General features: G+C 25.3%; 1 protein-coding gene across 1 annotated transcript in view; it reads right to left on the bottom strand.

The window, feature by feature from the left end:
* Positions 1–11,740: 11,740 nt before the first annotated feature.
* The window catches only part of LOC119680900 (DDRGK domain-containing protein 1-like), a 23,589-nt gene continuing 15,525 nt past the window's right edge, over positions 11,741–19,804 (bottom strand). Inside the window, exon 6 of the mRNA XM_038093924.1 lies at positions 11,741–11,798. Within this exon, the coding sequence (XP_037949852.1) occupies positions 11,741–11,798 (58 nt within the window). The remainder of the gene's footprint in view (positions 11,799–19,804) is intronic.

The raw sequence follows: 19,804 nt of genomic DNA, 5'->3' as shown, positions 1-19,804 counted from the left end.
ATACTAACATTTCTTATTCAGATAAATATTTTTATATACATATGTATAATATTGTATATGAATTTATAAATTTAAAAACATTAGCAACACGTTGCTGCTTAGACGAAAATGCTATTATGTGTGCTTATATGGAAATATTTCACCCATTTTGACGCACACGATGCACAGTGGGATAAATCGCAAGATAAAGTGTCGATAAAGTGTTACTTTCATTGATTGGCAACAAGTGTTAACAAACTTTTAATACTAAATTGATTGATAAGATAAAAGTGAAAAATATATGATAACATATGAAAATAATTCCTTAATAATTATGAATTCACATTAAAGTTTGCTCTTAAATATTATAAATACTGAGATTATTCACGAGTTCGAATAATGCGCTCGGTAACCGAGTAACATATTAAAACTGCAAAGCAGCAACAACAAAATACATGTCGAATAATGCGTTGTAAGGTTAATACGTTAGTTAAGTCTTTGCATGAACCAACATTTAAGGGGCCACTAGAGGGGTCTAATGAGTATTAAGAAGATTTCCAAATTTTTACTGCAGCATTTTGTATATATACTTAAAGCATACAATATCACAATTATCTGGACATTTATCTTGGCAATTATCCATACACATTTGTACTAATTAAGTTTAATAACTATAACCGTAAACTAGTAGGGGTATTCACGAGTTTGAGTAACGAGTTCGATAACCGAGTGAAAATCTACTTAAGTAAACTTAAGTATGTATTACTTCGAATGTTCTTCATTCTCACGGTATTTTCTATATATTTTTAGCTGCTATATCTTTTTTTACTTAACTATGTTAATACTTATCTAGCGCTTACAGCTCGTCTTTTTACTAAAAAGAATATTTACCAATAATGCAAATAAGATCAAAAATATTTGGAAATAATTGAACTAACTAAAAAAAAAAATTGTTACCATAATTGTATTTAATACTTTTTTATTATTATTATTTTATTATTATTTAAATCATAACTTAAAAGTAATAAAAATAATATTTAAACAAATTTATTAACAATGATACTAAATTTTTTTTGCCATGAATCATAAAAACTCAATATATTATTAATATACAGTAGAGAAGGTGCACATACAAATATTTTCTATAAACATATAAAAACTAAATATGTATGTGTATGTATGTTTATTATGTAACTATTAAGGAAATAATTTATAAGTTTACATGGAGATGAGTTCAAAGATGAATTTGTAGTCAAAATAAAAGTTTTTTTTTTTAATTTAAAAAACAATTTTATAAATATAAACATCATCAATTTTTTATTGACCATTTTTTAGTGAATACCATTATAACTACATGGTATGAGTCAGGAGCGTTGTTTTTAAAAACCTGTTTCAGTCTTCTTTTAAAATTTGTTTTATGTCAGCAAGAGAGTGTTGCAAAGTTGGGAATAAATAAAAATCTGACGATGAAATATCTAGATTATATGGTGGCTTCACAGCTAAGGACTCTTAATTTTTGATGGGTCATGAAAGATATTTATCGGCTTGCGTTGTTGTGATATAACTGTACATCTTTCTTCTCTATTTCATTCATTCTATTTCATTTTTTTTTTAATTAACTGATTTAGTAGTACACACAATAAAAATTTAATCGTACCACTTGCTTAATTAAAAGAGACAATAATATTTTAAATGTATTAGCTGTCTTTAGATAAAGCCTTCTAAATTAACCTAAGCAAACTAAAACTTATGATATATAAAATAATATCTTTCAGTTCAGAGCCCCAGATAGTAATCCTTTCAATGAAAGCTAAATAAAGACACTTAATCCATATTGTGACTATCACAAAAGGGGAACAATGAAGATGATCTTTTACAAAATCTGCAGATGCCAGCGTTTTCTAATTTTTCATACATGCTTATCATTAGAAAATGTTCCAAGTCAGAAATCAGTGATTAATCTCAGTTCAGAATTGTTTAGACAGAATGACTAATACGAGCAACATTCTTATTTATTTACCATATTATAGCAAAACACAACAGTCAAAACAAAATTAAGAATTTCTTAACATGACATATATTTTATATACCATAATTATTCATTACTTAATTAAAATTTTCGATGTCTTTTTTTACTAAATAAATATTCAAGAAATGAACTTCTAAAAATATTACAAACACTTTTCTGAGGAAAATTAATTTTATTTTGACCACTGTGCTTTGCGTAAGCATTCATCAGTATTTTTCACCTTTTCTGCTGCATTTTTTTTTAAATATTTTATTTTTCATATTTCAATATCAATTTCATTTATTTTGAAACAATTTCTGTTGCCAGTTGTCCATTAATACAACAAATAATTCTCACACATGAATGTTAAAAAATAACTTTAACATATTTTATTTTATACATATTTTATATTTTAATTCTAACAATTTATGACCTTCAATCAATCAATCAATCATTATCTAAATTATTATTTTTGTTTATTATGTCAATAATTTTATTTTGCCGAAATTAAACTCTTTTACAAATATACGAAGGATGTGAAATGAGTCCCTGTGATTAGTCATTTAGGTATGACTAAAAAGTGGTATATTTTTTAAAATATTTTACAATCCAAAGAAGACTTTAAAATGTTTAAAATTACAAATATGACTCAAATAAAAAATTGTAAATATTTAATTTTCTAAAATTATGGTCTGAAATAATTAAAAAAACATTTCTTATCGAAAACCTTCGCATAACATTCAACTTGACATAATTGCTTAATTTAAGTTTTAAGATTAGAATTCTTATTCAACATTACTTAATTGTTAAGTAATATATTTCATCAGACATCATAAATCACTATAGTGTATCCGGATTTCGATATTGAATTCAAATAATAAATAGCTTTATACCAGTGTGCTTCTAAGGAAATATTTAATATATCTATAAATAGCTTTTTCTGGAAATTATTTCTTTAGCTCTATAACTGAGTAAAATGAAATTAAGATACTGCATGTTCAAGAAAACTGTTAAAAAAAAAAAGAAAATGGATCAATTATAAGAAACTGATTTTAAGAAAAACTTCATTCGAAAAAAGACTATAGTCATAAAATATTCTAAAACAATCTATCCAAAAAGCAATATCTATATTTAACCTATTTATTAAGGATTTTTCCTTTTAAGACTATACAATAGTCCAGCAAATGATTTTAATTTTAATAATAATTTTTAAACACAGAATATTTATTTAAATTATTTCATAATAATTTATTAGCGGGCTATTTGGTCATTTAAATAGAAATAAAAAAAACTATAATGTATTATTTATATTTAAAAACAATTTATATTTTATTAAAATATTTTTCCGATATTTCGACTATCTTCGATAGTCATCTTCAGGGAAACTTTTTTTCTGTAAAACTAGTTATCCATGTTTGTAGATCAATTGCTTTTTTTACTGACTGAGATTTTTGTTGTAAATTATATTCCATTGAATCAAAAATATATATATGTAAGTTAGTCAATTTTTAAGCAACGTTATTCTAAATTACACACTTGCTAGAATTTGTCAAGATTTTTATTTTTAAAAGCGACAGCGTATGGAGGAGGAGGAGTAAGTGAAAAAGATAGAACGTATGCAAAAGTCTTGACAGCATAAAAACAGGGTTAATACCTTTAATTGATTATAAGAGTTTCTTTTTCTGTGTGCGAATAACTTCGTGTGCGAAAATGTGACATTCAGAAAAATTTTCTTTAATATCACAAAAATATAACTTATTTAGTTATGAGTTTTAAATTACATATAAATTTACTATTATATGTTTATATATGTATATATTTATTTTATAAGTATTTATATAATTTTAAAAGTTAGAATAAAGCTAATTCGAAAATTGAATCTATTGCCTTTTTTTGGAAGGAAACTTAAGCAAGTTCCACTATCTGGTTTTTCAGTGTTAAAATAAATAAATTAACAAAATTTTTTTTAAAGCTTTAAATTTTAGACGTTAGACACAATGACTTTTTAATTAAGAGAATCTTTTAAAAAAAAATTTTTTTTTTGTAATTATATGTTCCCATGTTTGATTGCTGATTCAATAGCTCTTTGTGAAAACATTATGATTTTTTTTTGTTATTTTTTTTATACAAACTTTGCTTATTTTTGATCTATCTTTATTTTTCTAATTTATTATTTTTTATATACTTCTTCGATAGTATTTTTTATGTTATCTCTTGTTCTCTATTAATCATTAAACGCTAACTCAAAAGCAAACGATTCACTGCGGTTTCAACTTGAGTTAAAAATACATAATTCATTTTTACGTTTTTATTCGTTTAAAATTAAATTATAGCTAAAAGTTATGAGATAATAATTGTGTGGTATTAGTTAGCCAGGTCAAAAAAAAAAATTTCTTGTATATTATATTTACTTATAAATAAATTCGTCATTGCTGATAATAAAAATATTACCACATTTTCTCTCGATAAAATTTATTACAAATATCAATTAACCTACTACCAACAAGAAATTTTGCAAATATTTGGTATTTTTGTAAAAAATAAATTTTGATTTCATAAAAATAATAAATGTAGTTGTACAACAATGTTTTTATACAATTGACCAAAATATATGATTGCGTATGAATTTAAAATAAACTTTGATTCAATTTTTCGCAAGAATTATGCTGACACTAAAAATTTTATTAATCATTATGAAAATGTTTAAATTAGTCATTTTCTAAGGTATGCATATATTTTAAATAGGGCCATTGTAGGATCTATTTAGATTTAGTATGTATGCAATACTTTTTGTACAAAATTTCTTCAAACAATGGATATTCATTACATCAAAAATGGCATAAATGTTAAGATACTATTTTCTTAGATTTCCAAATTCCTAAGCCTAATGTTTTGGAACTATTATTGGATTATTATGCCGAAATACGTATAGAAAATACACAAAAATTAACGAAACAATAAGTTTTGACGTAGCGATTTTATGGTAAACTAAAAAATAAAATACACTTATTGTGGTTGAATATACAACTAAGGTCCCCTGCTATCTAAAATCAATATTCAAATCTAATCCAAAACTTACACAGCTAAAATAATGGTATTTCATTAAAACTAATGACCTTTAGAAGTGGATATGACGATTTTCTTCTATAACTTTTCTTAATAATAGTCTTAAAAATAGACTACCTCACGCACTTTTAATTTCTTTCATTGTTGCCCTAATTTAATTTAATATTCTATAAAATTAATCGATCAGCTTTATCGAAAGTAAACAATCGTTGAGCTGACCAAAATAAATATTATAGTATATAACCTTTTCAACTATAATAAAGATAAATTAAAAAGATAAAAGTTTTAAAATTTTAATATACATCATATAAACTTTTAAAAAATTCTTTTTTTACATTCTAACATACTCTTAAAGGTAAAATGAGTTAATTATGTCAAAAAATGACTCTAAAATTTTGAAAGACGAACGCAGCTAAATATTGAAATGGATTACGGTATTTATTCTAAATATCTATTGATATTTGAATTCCCAATCATCTTTCAAGCTGTAATTAAAAGCAGCCGAATGTCAGTCATCAGGAATGAGGGTGACAGTTTACTTCTAGTGTCCATTTGAACAATTTGAAATAGGCACCACTGGGTTGCTGAAAACCGAACTACTTTTTAAATTCATTTTAGGGTAATTGCTTAGGATGCTACTATTAATATGCGCATTCCACCTAAATTCGATCTTGTTTTTTGTGGCATTGTTTCCCCTCACCAATGGTAAGAAACATTAACATCATTGTTCACTTCGATTAGTTAAATATGCATCTAGTGTGAATAGAGGCTTGCTTTTCCAGAATTGGATCAACTGGCGTTTTATTTTTCCTTTATTTGGAATGCAAACACTACTAGATTTTTGACTAGCGACATAAATATTGAGATTTTCGTCTTAAATGTAGTGGATTGGCTAAGTCAGCAATCAATAGAATGTTTTTAACATTTTAAATACTAAAATTTGTAATTTTCGCCAGTTAATATTTTTTCGCAATTGAAATTAATTTTAACAACACTGTGTTAAGGATTGCATTTTCAATATCTCAGTTGTGAAGTATAGACATATATTAAACTTAAATAAATAAAACAATATACTTTCATGCAAGTATATGATTAAAAAAATATATAAATATATTATTATTATTATATTGTAAATGTAAATATCCAATATCAACTGTTGTACTGCACAAATTTATTGCTAAATCATAATAAATATGGTAAAATGTAAAATTAAATAATAAAATAAACAATTGTGTAAAATGAAACTTAAAAAATGTGTCAAGCTGACACATCATTAAAAGTATTACGAATCAACTCAAACCGGACTGTACCAGTGTCCACAGTTTGGATTTGAGGTAATTTACCATAAAACAGTCAATGCGACTCATAGGGTTAGGGTGCATGATTTGCGCTTGATTTGAAGAAATTGAAGTGTTTCAGATTTATATTAAAACTTATTTTTCATAATATTTCAACTATAGTTACATTTTAAACAGTTTTGACTTGACCACAAGCTGCATTATTGGTTTCAAAACTATTTTACGATTAAAAATTATTTTCTTTTGTCATTGATGACATCATAAAACAGCGCATGCGGAACGATTTATGACTTGTTCATGTCTACTTTTCTATTGCGAAAGATTGCCGCTTAAAGACTGTCTTTCAGTTTTATTTTTTCGTTTTCTTCATATCGATGATTCAATGAATCGAATTTAGTCATATTCAAATTTTTGGAATAAAATGCTTTTAGATTTTTTTTGTTTTTTTTTTTTGGACAGTTTGAACTTGTAACGGTTTTTAATCTTTACTGTTAAGTATAATTTATTTTAAAGAATTTTTACCTTTCATTTATTTAATTATAAAAATTTTAAATATTGTTTAACTGTAAAATGTTGTATTATTTCATTAATTTAAATTAAAATGTCAGTAAAAAACATGTGCATTGTTAAAATTGTTAGAAAATATAATAAGAAAAGTTAGAGAAGTAACTTTCTTTAAAATACATACACGTACCCACTAATGACCAATAACTATTTTTACAAAAAATATATCTTTTATAGGTGGCCCATATTAATATACGGATATAAACATATTTGTTGCAATCTTGCTATACCTAAACCCATGTATATATGCTTGCAACGAAACAAAAAAGAAAAAAAAACAGCTGTTTGCTACAAAATCAGCTGTTTCATTTTGATATCGCGATTCTCCAACGGAGGTGTTTTTGCAATCTTGCAATTTTAGTATAGTATTCTTGCATTTCGTACACCTTGCAATGACTTTGCAAAACAGAGTAAAAATCCCTATTTTGTATTTAATTTCATAATCATAACAACTGCCTTTTAGAATTTCCATGACTTCTATTAGAAAATGACCACTAAAATAAAACATGATATTGTTAAGTGCAAAAGGAATCATACATGCCTAAACTAAGGATGTGTGCGAGTTAGGCTAAGTTAATGCTAAACGAAATGGGAGATTTTTTGGGATTTTTTGCACTGCACACATTTAGCCATTTATCAACACGTATTGACACATCACTACATTATCGGTACAACTTAAAATTTTCCTTATTTAGAACGCAACTTAGCCTCACTCGCACACGTCCTAAATTATATTTTTCTTTACACTGCACTATCATATAAGGGTGTACTATTTAAGCTTTACAATTTACTTCAAAAAATAGATGTCGATTAAGAAATAAGATTGTTGTAAGTTTGTTCATATCATGAATAATTTTCTGCAGTATTGTACTCACGATGAGGACTACGGGTTACATACATTATGTTACATATAGGTATGCATACATTACATTACATTGCATACATATATTAGTTTACAAACATAAATACATACATTGCATTATATATATGTGTATGTAATTTCACTACTTCAAGCATTAAACAAGAGAAATAAAATAAATTAATGCTTACTTATGTAATATTTTTAAGCTGCATTATTTATTATTTTAAAATAAATAATTAATATACAATCATTTTATTATATAAAGCGATCTTTCCATAATGTCTCACTTTCACTTAAATGCATAAGCGTATTTAATTCATATAATTTTATATTTAAAATGTACCGATTTTAGTAATGCAATTGTGCATATGCTGCATACAATACATGTTTACTTCTATATATTTATTATAAATAAAATGCATGTATAATAATTTTTACATTTATAATATCAACGAGTTTATTTTTTATTTAATTTTTTTTTTTCTTACCATTTTGCTACAAATATTTTTGCTAACATTGCTCTTTTTTGGTTGTTTTTTTTAAATTCTACAAGTATATATAATATACTATATAGTCTACGACAATAATGGAAAAAATAGCTTCAACTAATTTTTTGACTGTTTATGGTCTAAAAAATATTTTTTTTTTCGGTGGGGGAATAAAATAGAGCAACACATGTTTTGTGTTAAATATTTTTAAATTTAACATATTTTTTGTATTGAAAAAAAAAAAATACACACAAACATGGTCATGATTTTGATAAAAGGAAAAATATACTGAAACCATAGTAGCATTCCATATATGACTCAATTCTAACGTATGTACTTGAGTTCTCGGCGCGCTATTTTATCGTTAATATATCTATCTACATATTTATACACTTAATATCGGACTTTTTATGGTAATAAACTGTTTGTCTGTTCTTATATCACATTTTTTGTTTTGTGTGTACATAAAAATTATAGACATGAATAATAGCGCAAAATAATTAATATAAATATTTTTGTCTCATATATTTTGTTGTTGTTCAAAGTAAATAAATATGTATTCGGAATTTTTTATATAAATAAACATTATTATAAATTATGACTGCTTATTTTATTTTGCAAATAAGAAATTAAAATTAAGTAGCTTGCATTATTAATTTTTATTGTAAAACAACTTAAATTTATTTATTAAAAAAATATGAACAAGTGAATATTTGAGCTGACCACTACAGCTTTTTCAGATATCATCAGTGGTCTAAGAAAATATTTATTTAAACTCGAAATTTGAATAAAGCAATTTCAGTATACGTTAGCTTTCTATATTAACACATGAGCCCATGACTTCTGTTTGATATTATGTGATACTGAAAACCAAAAATTATAGAAAGGTAATTAAAGCAATAGATGTTTCCAAAAGATCATTGAGATCATGTATATTTGAATGTATTGGATTTCTTGTCATGAGACATAAAATTAAAAATATGATAAATATTATTATAAGATACAACACATTACTCTATAATTCCCTAGAATAACAGTTAAAAAAAATTTTTTTTTTTTACACAAATACCTTAAATATAGTAACAATGAAAAGAAAAATTATTCTATTCTCACACCGTTTTTGTAGAACAACTTATTCTTTATCTTATATAGGCATATTTTTTAAATGTGACTCCATGGTGTACAATGATGTTGTAGTCGCCCTGGGTCAAACCTAACAAATATGTTGAAGAATATAATATAATTTTTTATTTATGTTTTAACTATGTTGTACAAAGAGAGTGCACTTCTATACCAAACTGTCTAGAGTAATTATAGGAAACTGAAGAGGAAGTCCAAGATTTAAAAATATTGAATCTATAAGTTCAGATAGGCTTTATGCTTTTGCCATCACTTTAATTTATATTAAAGTGAAATATAATAAAAAATAGAGAAAAGAAGTAAAAAACATAGCAAATAAAGTATCGAGATATGCCAATTAGAAGAGTAAGTCTACCGGTCGACAACCTCATAACCTAGCTAGTTTATTATGAACTAAAGAATATGTTATATATAACGCAAACACTTGCTGAGCCTTATCATGTTATAATCACAGGTAACTAGTGAAAGTGAAAAAAAAACATATATATTTACAAATTGTTTGAAGTTTTAAGAGATTTTTATTATAGTATTAAAAAAAAAACCTTAAATAAATCAAGTTATCTTAACATACAGCGTAATAATAAAAAATGTATGCTGTGCAAATCTACATCGAAGATTAAGATATAAGCTAACAAAAAAATATTGCATAATGGCAAATTCATCTGTTACGAGTAAAATAGGATTCTTATCTATTTATTTTATTAATGTTAATATTACTCAAACTATTAAAAATGTTAGTTTACACTTTTAAAACATTTGTAATAAAAATGTCGGTTGTTTTAAAGTTTAAGTTTAATAGAGTTATTTTATTATATTAAATAAAAAATTTGAATTTTGCTGGTTATAAAAAAAAAATAAAACATTTATAACAGCAACTTTTATATTATTACATTGTTAGATTGTTAAGTAAAGTTTATTTTCTATCTCTGTTTCTTTATGTCGTCATTACAAATTTCAAAAACTTATAGGCCACTAAGAGAGCTAGCTTACTTTTATCGGAAAAATGGTTATCTCAATTTAAATTAAGGAAATTTCTCGTCAGACAGCGAAATGGTCTGGACACAAATATTAAAAATTTGGTTTTTAGTTTCAAGATGTAGTCCCCCTCCTCTTTTCACATAAAATTTTCTTTAAATTAGCCACATATTTTATCGAAGTCGTTATTACAGTCAACAATGGCGTCTACATCTAGTACTACTATATTTCCAAAGTATCCATACTCGTATTATTCGACATTGAAAACCTATATATGCGTATATAAATTATTGCAAGGGGACACTTTCATCTATAAATATTCTATCTACATTCTATCGGTATCTATTTTAATTCATTTTAAAAACTATTGTACTTTGCTAATGAATTTTCATCAGTTTAAATGGAATAAATAGTTTACTACGGTCTGTTTCAATAAAGCTCGTTGAATAGGAACTATTTATTATAGTTAACTTGTAGTTATTAATATATGATATAATTTTATGGTTTAAGATTTTATTTTTAATCTCTAATAAAAGAAGTGAGTACATTTAATAAATAATTTAAAAGCGTTTTAAAATTATATTAATATCTAATATTTTTCATTACAATTTCAAAAGATTTGCTAAACATATATAACCGTGAAAACGTTTTTTTTTTTTAAATAATTTTAGAAAATTATTTATAATTATTTTATAAAACTATGCCCTTAACTAATTATGACAAATCCATTGGTATTGTCAAAATAAGCACACCTTTTCAAAATAAATAATAATTAATTACAATGAATAGTAAATGAACTAATACTAAATGGTCACGCTAACAAATTTGACACTAAACAACAGTTAATATAACAGTAACAATCCCTTAAATAGTCGAAACATTATAACAAGTGCTGTTCTAAGACCCTTATGGGCGCAACTGTAGACCTTCTTAACTGTAGACCGGCAGTAAGTGTCATAACACAATATTTTTATAAAAAGCCACACGTATTAATATAAGCGTGTCGTTAATCAATTTCAATAAAATATTCGGTGTTGCCACTAATATTATTACTGATTTTTATAACTCTACTTTTTTACGATTACGTTAGCTAATAGCCAAATAAGCTTATCGTATGGATATTTAACTGCTTACCTCTTATTTGGCACTTGAAACTAGGAAGCGCAACAATGTGGCACGCATACTGATTGTTCCAAAACATGACAAGCAACAAACAAAACTAACGAATGACCTAACTGACTGTCATGGAAAAGTTTGATATCAAAATATGGCCGGGTATGTAGATTCAAGTATGAGCATAGAAGACTCGCAATTCAACAAGAATAATAAGCATTGCAACAAAGGAACAACAAAATATATTTTAGGCACCCATTATGACGGTTGACAGGCGTACGGCTGGCGGACTTATTGCTTCCGACCTAATTATGACACAATTTCATTAACTTCAATGACTGTGGACAATAGCATGATGACCCAATACAAAAATGTTGCTTATGATGATGTACATACTTTTTTTTAAGTATTTTATAATAAATTTGTAAAAATAATATTTGTGGTTTTTATGAGCTAAGCTCTTAAAGACAAACGGAAGACGGGTAAAAAATGATTAGCTTAAATTTGAAAGTGCGTGACAAGAGGTAATAAGCATTCCTATCACAAATGGTGGCAGTTAAATTAATTGCCATTGCCTAACTGCCTTCTTAATGCTCATGCCCCCATCATAAAATATTAAATAAAAAGTTGAAAATTAAAATATATTAATTTTTTTTCTGTTTCTAACGGGTTTTGTTATCTTCTCGTGAGAGTATAACTCAAACACCTACAACCGAAAATGTCAAAAAGTGAAATTTTAAAATCCACCAGAGAACTGAAGTGGATGCATATATATATATTTGAAAAAATATTCGTCTTATAAAAATCATAATAATTTATTTAACATTGTGGGTGTGCAAACGCTTTTAATATATTGAACATGTTTAGAAGATGCTAGAAATATATTATGTATATTATAATTTTTTTTGTATTGATATCAAAAACTAACTATATACTGCGAACGTTGTTATGTTTTTATTTAAAAAATTTATAAAAAGTTAAAACTTAAAATTTAAGTTGAATAAAACAACTATACCTACACTTCAACCCATCGGTTAAGTTGGTTTATAACGTAGATAAGTGATAGAAATACATCAGGTATCAGAACAACATCTTGAGTTGGTTCCTAACATAAATAAATGATAGAAATACATCGTATCAGAACAGCATCTTGAGTTGGTTTATAACACAGATAAATCATGGAAATATATAGTATCACAACAGTATCTTGAGTTGGTTTATAACATAGATAAATCATAGAAATACATGGTATCATAATAGTATCTTGAGTTGGTTTTTAACCTAGTTAAATGATAGAAATGATGACTCTCCACATTCAGAATTGCGGTTTCAAAAACACTATGCGACATTAAATTATTTTTTGATTTTTCAACGAGTTTAGGAAACATCTAAGTTTCTGGCAATTATGAATTAAAGTTCAGTTTAAAATATTAATACATTTCTTTTAATATTAAAAAAATAGAGTTTTGTGCCTCCAGCAAACTTGCTGCAAATAAATAGATAAATTTTCTAACGTTAATTTTTTTTTGTCGAAAGTGACGCGTCTTCTGACGAAAAGAAACTAATTAAACGTTAGAAGTGTTCGAATGGAAATAAAAAGACAACAATAAAAATTATAGTTCATTTATTCAAAATATTCGAAATTTTTAATTAGATTATAATCCGTATACAATTTGTTTGGACTGCAACTGCCAGACTTTGAAGTCGTATCTGTCAAATTAGAAACAATGACTAATCGTGTTTTTTTCACAAGTAACCAAGTTTTTTTGTGACATTAACCAAAGCACTAGCTGTGGTTTAGATTTGAAGAATAAATAGATAAATTTTCTTATGTTAGATATCCTTCCCAAAATGTCTTTCCTTCTCTTTCAAAAATAAATTTTTTGAGAAATTTACAATAATTTTTAACTCTGTCTAAATTTTTACTTTCTACATTATTATTGATTTCATGTATATATATACAATATAACCAGCATCTGAAATATTTAAAACACTACACATTCAATTGAGGTCGTTAAGGTTCTTGACCGTAACTAACAATGATTTTATGTTCAGCTATTATGAACTTTGTTTATTTATATGAGATTTATATTTAATATATAAAAATTACTGTTTTCATATGCTGATTCTTAATAGAAGATTTAATAATCTAAGCTTTAAATTGAGAAGTTGTTTATTGGATCAAGTGTAAGCTTATTGATTGGTAAATGAAAACTTTAACTTTAATCAAATATTATTAGAACAATTACAATATCTTTAATCTCAAGTTTTATATAAAGAACAGGATCAAAACACTCTTTAACTGTTCTCCATTCTATGGTATATCATGTTAAAGCTTAAAGGTTCTACTATAGTAATAATATCGTAATATATTGCAGAGATTGTAGAAACGCATAGCAATGTCGTACCTATTACTTTCTTTTATTTTCGATATGGATTTCGCTTGGTTAGAATGCTGGGTATGCTTGAAATAAATCCCAATAGGGTTTTTAATTTTTCCTGATCTAAACATCTTTTGGGTGGGTTTAATTTTAATGCTACCTTATTCATATATTGCGAAACTATACACTATGTATATGTTAATGATTTATGCCTATCATTACCTGTATAAATGTATATAAATTTATATATATTATACATAATATATACATATGTATTTATATACAGAGATGCTTAATAAAATTGTTGAAATATATTTATATAGAGAAATCCGTTTATAAAAAAATATAAATTGTTAATAATTAAAATATATCTCTAAAGGTATATAAAATCAATATTGTTTAAATCACTTTATATATTTTCTACTAAGCGGCGAAATAAGCTTTTGTAGTTAATGATTATTTCTTTAAAATTTAAACATTAAACTTGACAGAAATCTAAACATTTGCACAACTATTGAAACGATAAGAAAACTTCCTTTCTATGAAATATATAGAAACTTCCAAAAGCAATATAAATTTTAAATGTATTATTATAAATATCATCACAGCAACAAGTGGAAACCACATTTTGTACTTTGTTTCTAGAAACAAATTTTATTTTTATTTTTTTTCTAACATTTAACTGAACAAGCAATTGACCTCGTCAGTATTTAATGACTCACAAAAAAAAAAAAAAGAATTTTAACAAAAAAAAAATTATTTTGCAAATATGTGATTATTTACTCTAAGATATTTTTTCTTCCTTCATTACTGCTCATTTCCTTACCATATTTGGCGGTTTTATACGAACTCTTGAAGATTTTTATAAAAATATTTTGTCATTAAAATTTCTTCAAAAGCTATACATTCTCTATCCATATAAATATACGTGTATGAATATATATGAATTTTTACATTTCTATCTATGCTTTTATACATAAATTATATATCTTAAAATTTATTAAAGTCATTTCTGTCAGCCGGAGGCGTCGCATTTAACTACGACGAATAATTTTGCAATTTGTCAATCAATAGATCGGTTATGTTGCTATTCTGGTATCTATCTATTCATCTATTCTACTCAACTGCTTTTTAATTTATATATAAATTTCGTATTTTATAATTTACAAATACCATTATGAATATATAATTTTAAATTTAAATATTTTGTATCATCTTTCAGTTTGTTTGCTTAGCAATATTCCACAAAAAAATTTGTATCTCTTTTGACTTCAACGGTTTCTTGTATTCAAAGCCGTTGGGTCTTCAATATTTTAATCGTTCTTTTTTATTATTATTATTCGCGCTATATAATTTAAAAGAACTTAATTTGCAAAATAATAATTTCTTGACATAAATAACAGTTTTGACAAAGTAGCGTAAAAGTTTAATGGTTGAATGCAATTTCTGTTTGACTTACAAAACTTTAATTTTCTAAGCTTAATTATCTGCCAGATAAATTCGTCAATGAAAAGAGAATTTCACACTTGTGCCACTTTAATGGATGGTTTTAATAACGGAGATTAAAAATGATAAATATACTAACTCTTTTTTATATATTTGTGTTGTATTGACATTTGCTAATACATATAATTAAAAGCTATTAAGAATTACAAATAAAATTACAAAAGCACATGTGAGAAAGTTAGATTGAGGTTACTTCTAATAAAGAGGTTTCGAAAAGTAGTGAACTACAACAACAAAAATTATTTTTCTTTTAAGACCAACCATGCAGCTGTTTCGAGTATTGCCAAAAAACCATCATCGGTTGTCTTGGAATTATTTCTTGTGTTTAATTATTCGTAAATCATTTTTTGAGACTGCAAATACCAGGAATTGAACTCATGCCCTGCCAAATTCAAGGCTCAGAGTCAGATTTCATTAGCCAACTGACCCAAAGCCAACTGACCTTGTATGTTCGCATTTTTTTCTGAACACTTTCTGGTTGATTCTAATTAACTCTCTAAGCCCTCATCGAAATTATTCTATTTTACAAATTATTATTTTCTTTAAATAATTAGCATTGAAAAAATAAAACTTTGTTTTATAAGTAAATGTAAACTACTATGGTTGCATGTCTTATGACAATACTGCTTCGTCATAAAAAACTTAAAATTTATCAGAATATTACTGCTTCAACCATAATTAGAAAAATCCAAATTTATCAGAATATTTTATTAAAAAGTATGCTCAAAGCTTGATGACTTATTAGGAATGAAGATACAGACAAAGACTTGAGAATCGAGAGTATGCAAAAGTACATTAAGGGCAAAGCGAATCAGAATACAATACTTGGTAGAAATATTTCCATTTTTTGAAACAACCAACAACCAAGAACTACTCCATACAGCATATTTTTCATTGTCAAATAAAGTATTCTAGTTTTCGTCGTTTAACAAAGCTCTTCTTTTCTTACTGAAAAATACGATTCCTGGCAGAATAACATACAAAAATTTTCATTAAGTATGATTCTCAAATATATATTAAATAAGAACATAAAAGATTCATCCGTGACGAAAACCGGATTTTACATTAACTTTATGTAGAGGTTAGATACATGATGCACTTTCTGATAAAAAGTCTATTTATTGGAACATTACTACTGAAGTTAAATATATAGTAAAATATTTACTGTACACACTCTCTCATAAAAAATTCATTTTTTGGAACACTACTACTGACGTTAGATATATTTAATACATAATGTGTATATAACAGAATTGTTTTTAATATAATAATAATATTAAAATAAGGCTCCTATTTTCTATTTAAAGAATAGAATAAATTATTATCCCCTATTTTTTAAACTATATAAAAATTGATTTTAAAAATCATTGTTCTTGATTATTTATTTATAATAATTTACTTATGTTAATAATAAAAATGTATAAAACAAAACTCAATATTAAAATTTTTCAATATATTTTATATTTTGTTGTCAATGTTTAATAACTTTTATTAGAAGAACCTGTCTTGAGAAAGGAGTCAGAAAAACTTCGAAACGTCAAAGATATAATTCTATTAAAAATATCGACTATTTATGTCTTTATATCGATAAAACTATATCATTATATCGATTTAATTATATAATTATATTGATTAAATTATATCATTATATCGATTAAATTATATACATTATCTTCAAATATTTTATATATATGTATATTGAAATTGTTTACAAAAGTTAAAATCAGTAGCAATAAATTTAATTTTGTGCAATCACCTAAATTCATTATAAATATAGGTTAAGTTTTTTTTTTTTAACCATATATGGTGTTTCAGCTTATACATATGTTAATCAAAAATTGATATACTAAATTTGGTGAAATCTAGCTATCAAAAATTTAAACTTATAAGACAAAACGGCATTGCTATTAGCAACAAATAAATAAATAATTGTGCAAATTTACTATTAGCAGACAAACAAACAGAGACAGAGACAGACTGACATAGATGAAATGTCATTTAAGCTTAATTAGTCTAATAACTGTAGACAGGCATTTCCGAGTAGAATAAAAAATTCACAAATCAGCAAATTACAATATAAGCAGTGGGGACGGGACTTATTCAGGGGAAAAAATCAATTTCGTTTTCATTGCAACAAAAGTACCTTCAGAAATAAATGCTAATATATAACTATAAGCAAATGTTTATACTAATATATGTATATATACCGGCATATTTGCAATCGTACACGTAATCACTTCCACGAAAGTTGAGAAACCAAAAACCAAATTGCGAACGAATGCGATAAATAAATTGTTCTAAGGTTACTTTTTACTTAAATTTTTGTATATTGTTTTTATTTTTATTTTACTATTGTTTATGTTATTTGCTTAACAAACAAATATTTTATATATATATATGACATACATATATGCATGCATACACATATTTCACAACACACTTTTAGGGGTGAGGCAGTCAGTGCTAGCTTGCTTGGTTGCTAGCTTACCACAGGGTTTTAATGAAATAGCGTGATTAATTAAAACACGTAATCATTACTCTTTATGGTCACTTTGATTTTATATTTAGTATTGTTCATTTGTGTATATTAAGTAATAAATTACAGATTAAAAAATATATTTAAACAATTCAAATAAAATAAAAATAAAAATATGGAACAATAGCGTTGAACTTTAATATTTCAATTAAAATTCAAAGCGATAAAAAACGGAAAATTTCTTTGTAATCTTCACATTTTAACACGTTCAGCCAGCAGCAACAACAATAAGAAACAGCAATAACAACAATAAAATTATTAATTATATATAAAAAATTAAGAGTTGTAGTACATTTGTACGTAATGTATATGTATGCGGTATCGCAGCTGAATTTTGACACATTGACATCATTTTTAAAAAAGTGAATGATCTCACGACTCTAGCCAATGTATTTCAATATTTACTAACCGTGATGTTTTATTTTAGTCACTAATACAATTGTTATAATATAATTGTTATCAATTACAACAACAATTTTTGTATCTGTGTAAAGCTTTTCGTAAAAAAATCATAAATAAGCAATAACTGTGCTATCTGCCAGATGAGCATGTAAAACTTAGTTAACTGTTATCAATCTAATAACTAAAAGCGCTAAGGTGTATGTATGTACCATACCAAATTACGTCATTTATTTTTATCTCTGGAATTTGTTATGATTAAAATATTAATAAAGCAAATATATTTAAGATATTATCGTTTCGTATTATCAACAGAAAAACTTAATCAACACTAACAAGTACAGCTATGAAAATATTAATCTAAAAAAAATAATTTTTCGAATTTTTATTAGTGCAGTTAGCCAGCAATTTTTTATTATCCATTCGTCTCAGGTTTTACGTTTTTTTGACTTTTGTTTACTTTACTAAATATGTTTGAACTAAACTGAACACTATCTGCATGCGTGGGTGAAACGAAAGTACATAATTGTAATTGATATAAATTTAACTTAATATATAAATTTTTTTTTTGCAATGTGCACATCCTATGTTTAATAAATAATATATATTTTTAATTCTAATTATGATTAAATTATTTAATCTGGCACTGACTCTTAACTTCAAATTTGGCAGGGCACGAATGCAATCCCTGGTACTTGCAGTCTCAAACAACCACTGAAGATGGTTATTTAGCAATACTCCAAACAGCTGTGTGGTCAACCAAAAATTTAATTAATTAAAATAATATATAAAAAAAATTTTTTTTGTTGTAGTTCACTACTTCTCGATACCTCTCTATTATTATTTAACTTAAGAACAGAATAAAAACAACATTTACGAATACAGTTTTTTCGTTAAAAAACTATCTATATATAAACATTAAGCAATTGGATATAATTTAAAATTTTTTTTAGTTTTATATGACGATGAATGAAGTCTTAACTGAAACGGCATCTTATTGAGAGTTGTGTTATATTCTATATTATCTTATAAAATAAATGTTTTTTTACCAATTAAGTAGCGTACTTTATATCGCAATCAAATCAATTTTTTAGTTATACATAATTTTATTGAAGTAGTTTTTAATGTCCCTATTTTTTGTTTATTTTGTTTTGACAAACATACAGGAGTGCCTGAACTTAACAGTATCTAATTTCTGAAAATTTTTAGCTCCAATCTTATCATTATACTTGTACTCATATCTGATAAGAATTTTTTTTCTATTATTATTTATGAGTGCAAGAAAATTTATAATATCAAATTTTCGCTAAAGTTTTTAAATTTTTGTTTCATTAAGATTAATGCACTCTAAATTTAAAGTTTACCAAAAATGTATTCAGCAAAAGTAATTATCCTGCCAAAAATAAAATGAATTATACAAAATATATAAAATAAAATCTGTCTAATATCAGTTTTTATATTTTATTTTTAGATAAACTCTAAGTACAGC

Source organism: Teleopsis dalmanni, chromosome 1 (assembly GCF_002237135.1).
Source record: "Teleopsis dalmanni isolate 2A chromosome 1, ASM223713v2, whole genome shotgun sequence".
In the NCBI taxonomy this organism is placed as follows: domain Eukaryota; kingdom Metazoa; phylum Arthropoda; class Insecta; order Diptera; family Diopsidae; genus Teleopsis; species Teleopsis dalmanni.
Note: the sequence above shows the minus strand (reverse complement) of the source record. Positions and strands in the feature narration are given on the sequence as shown.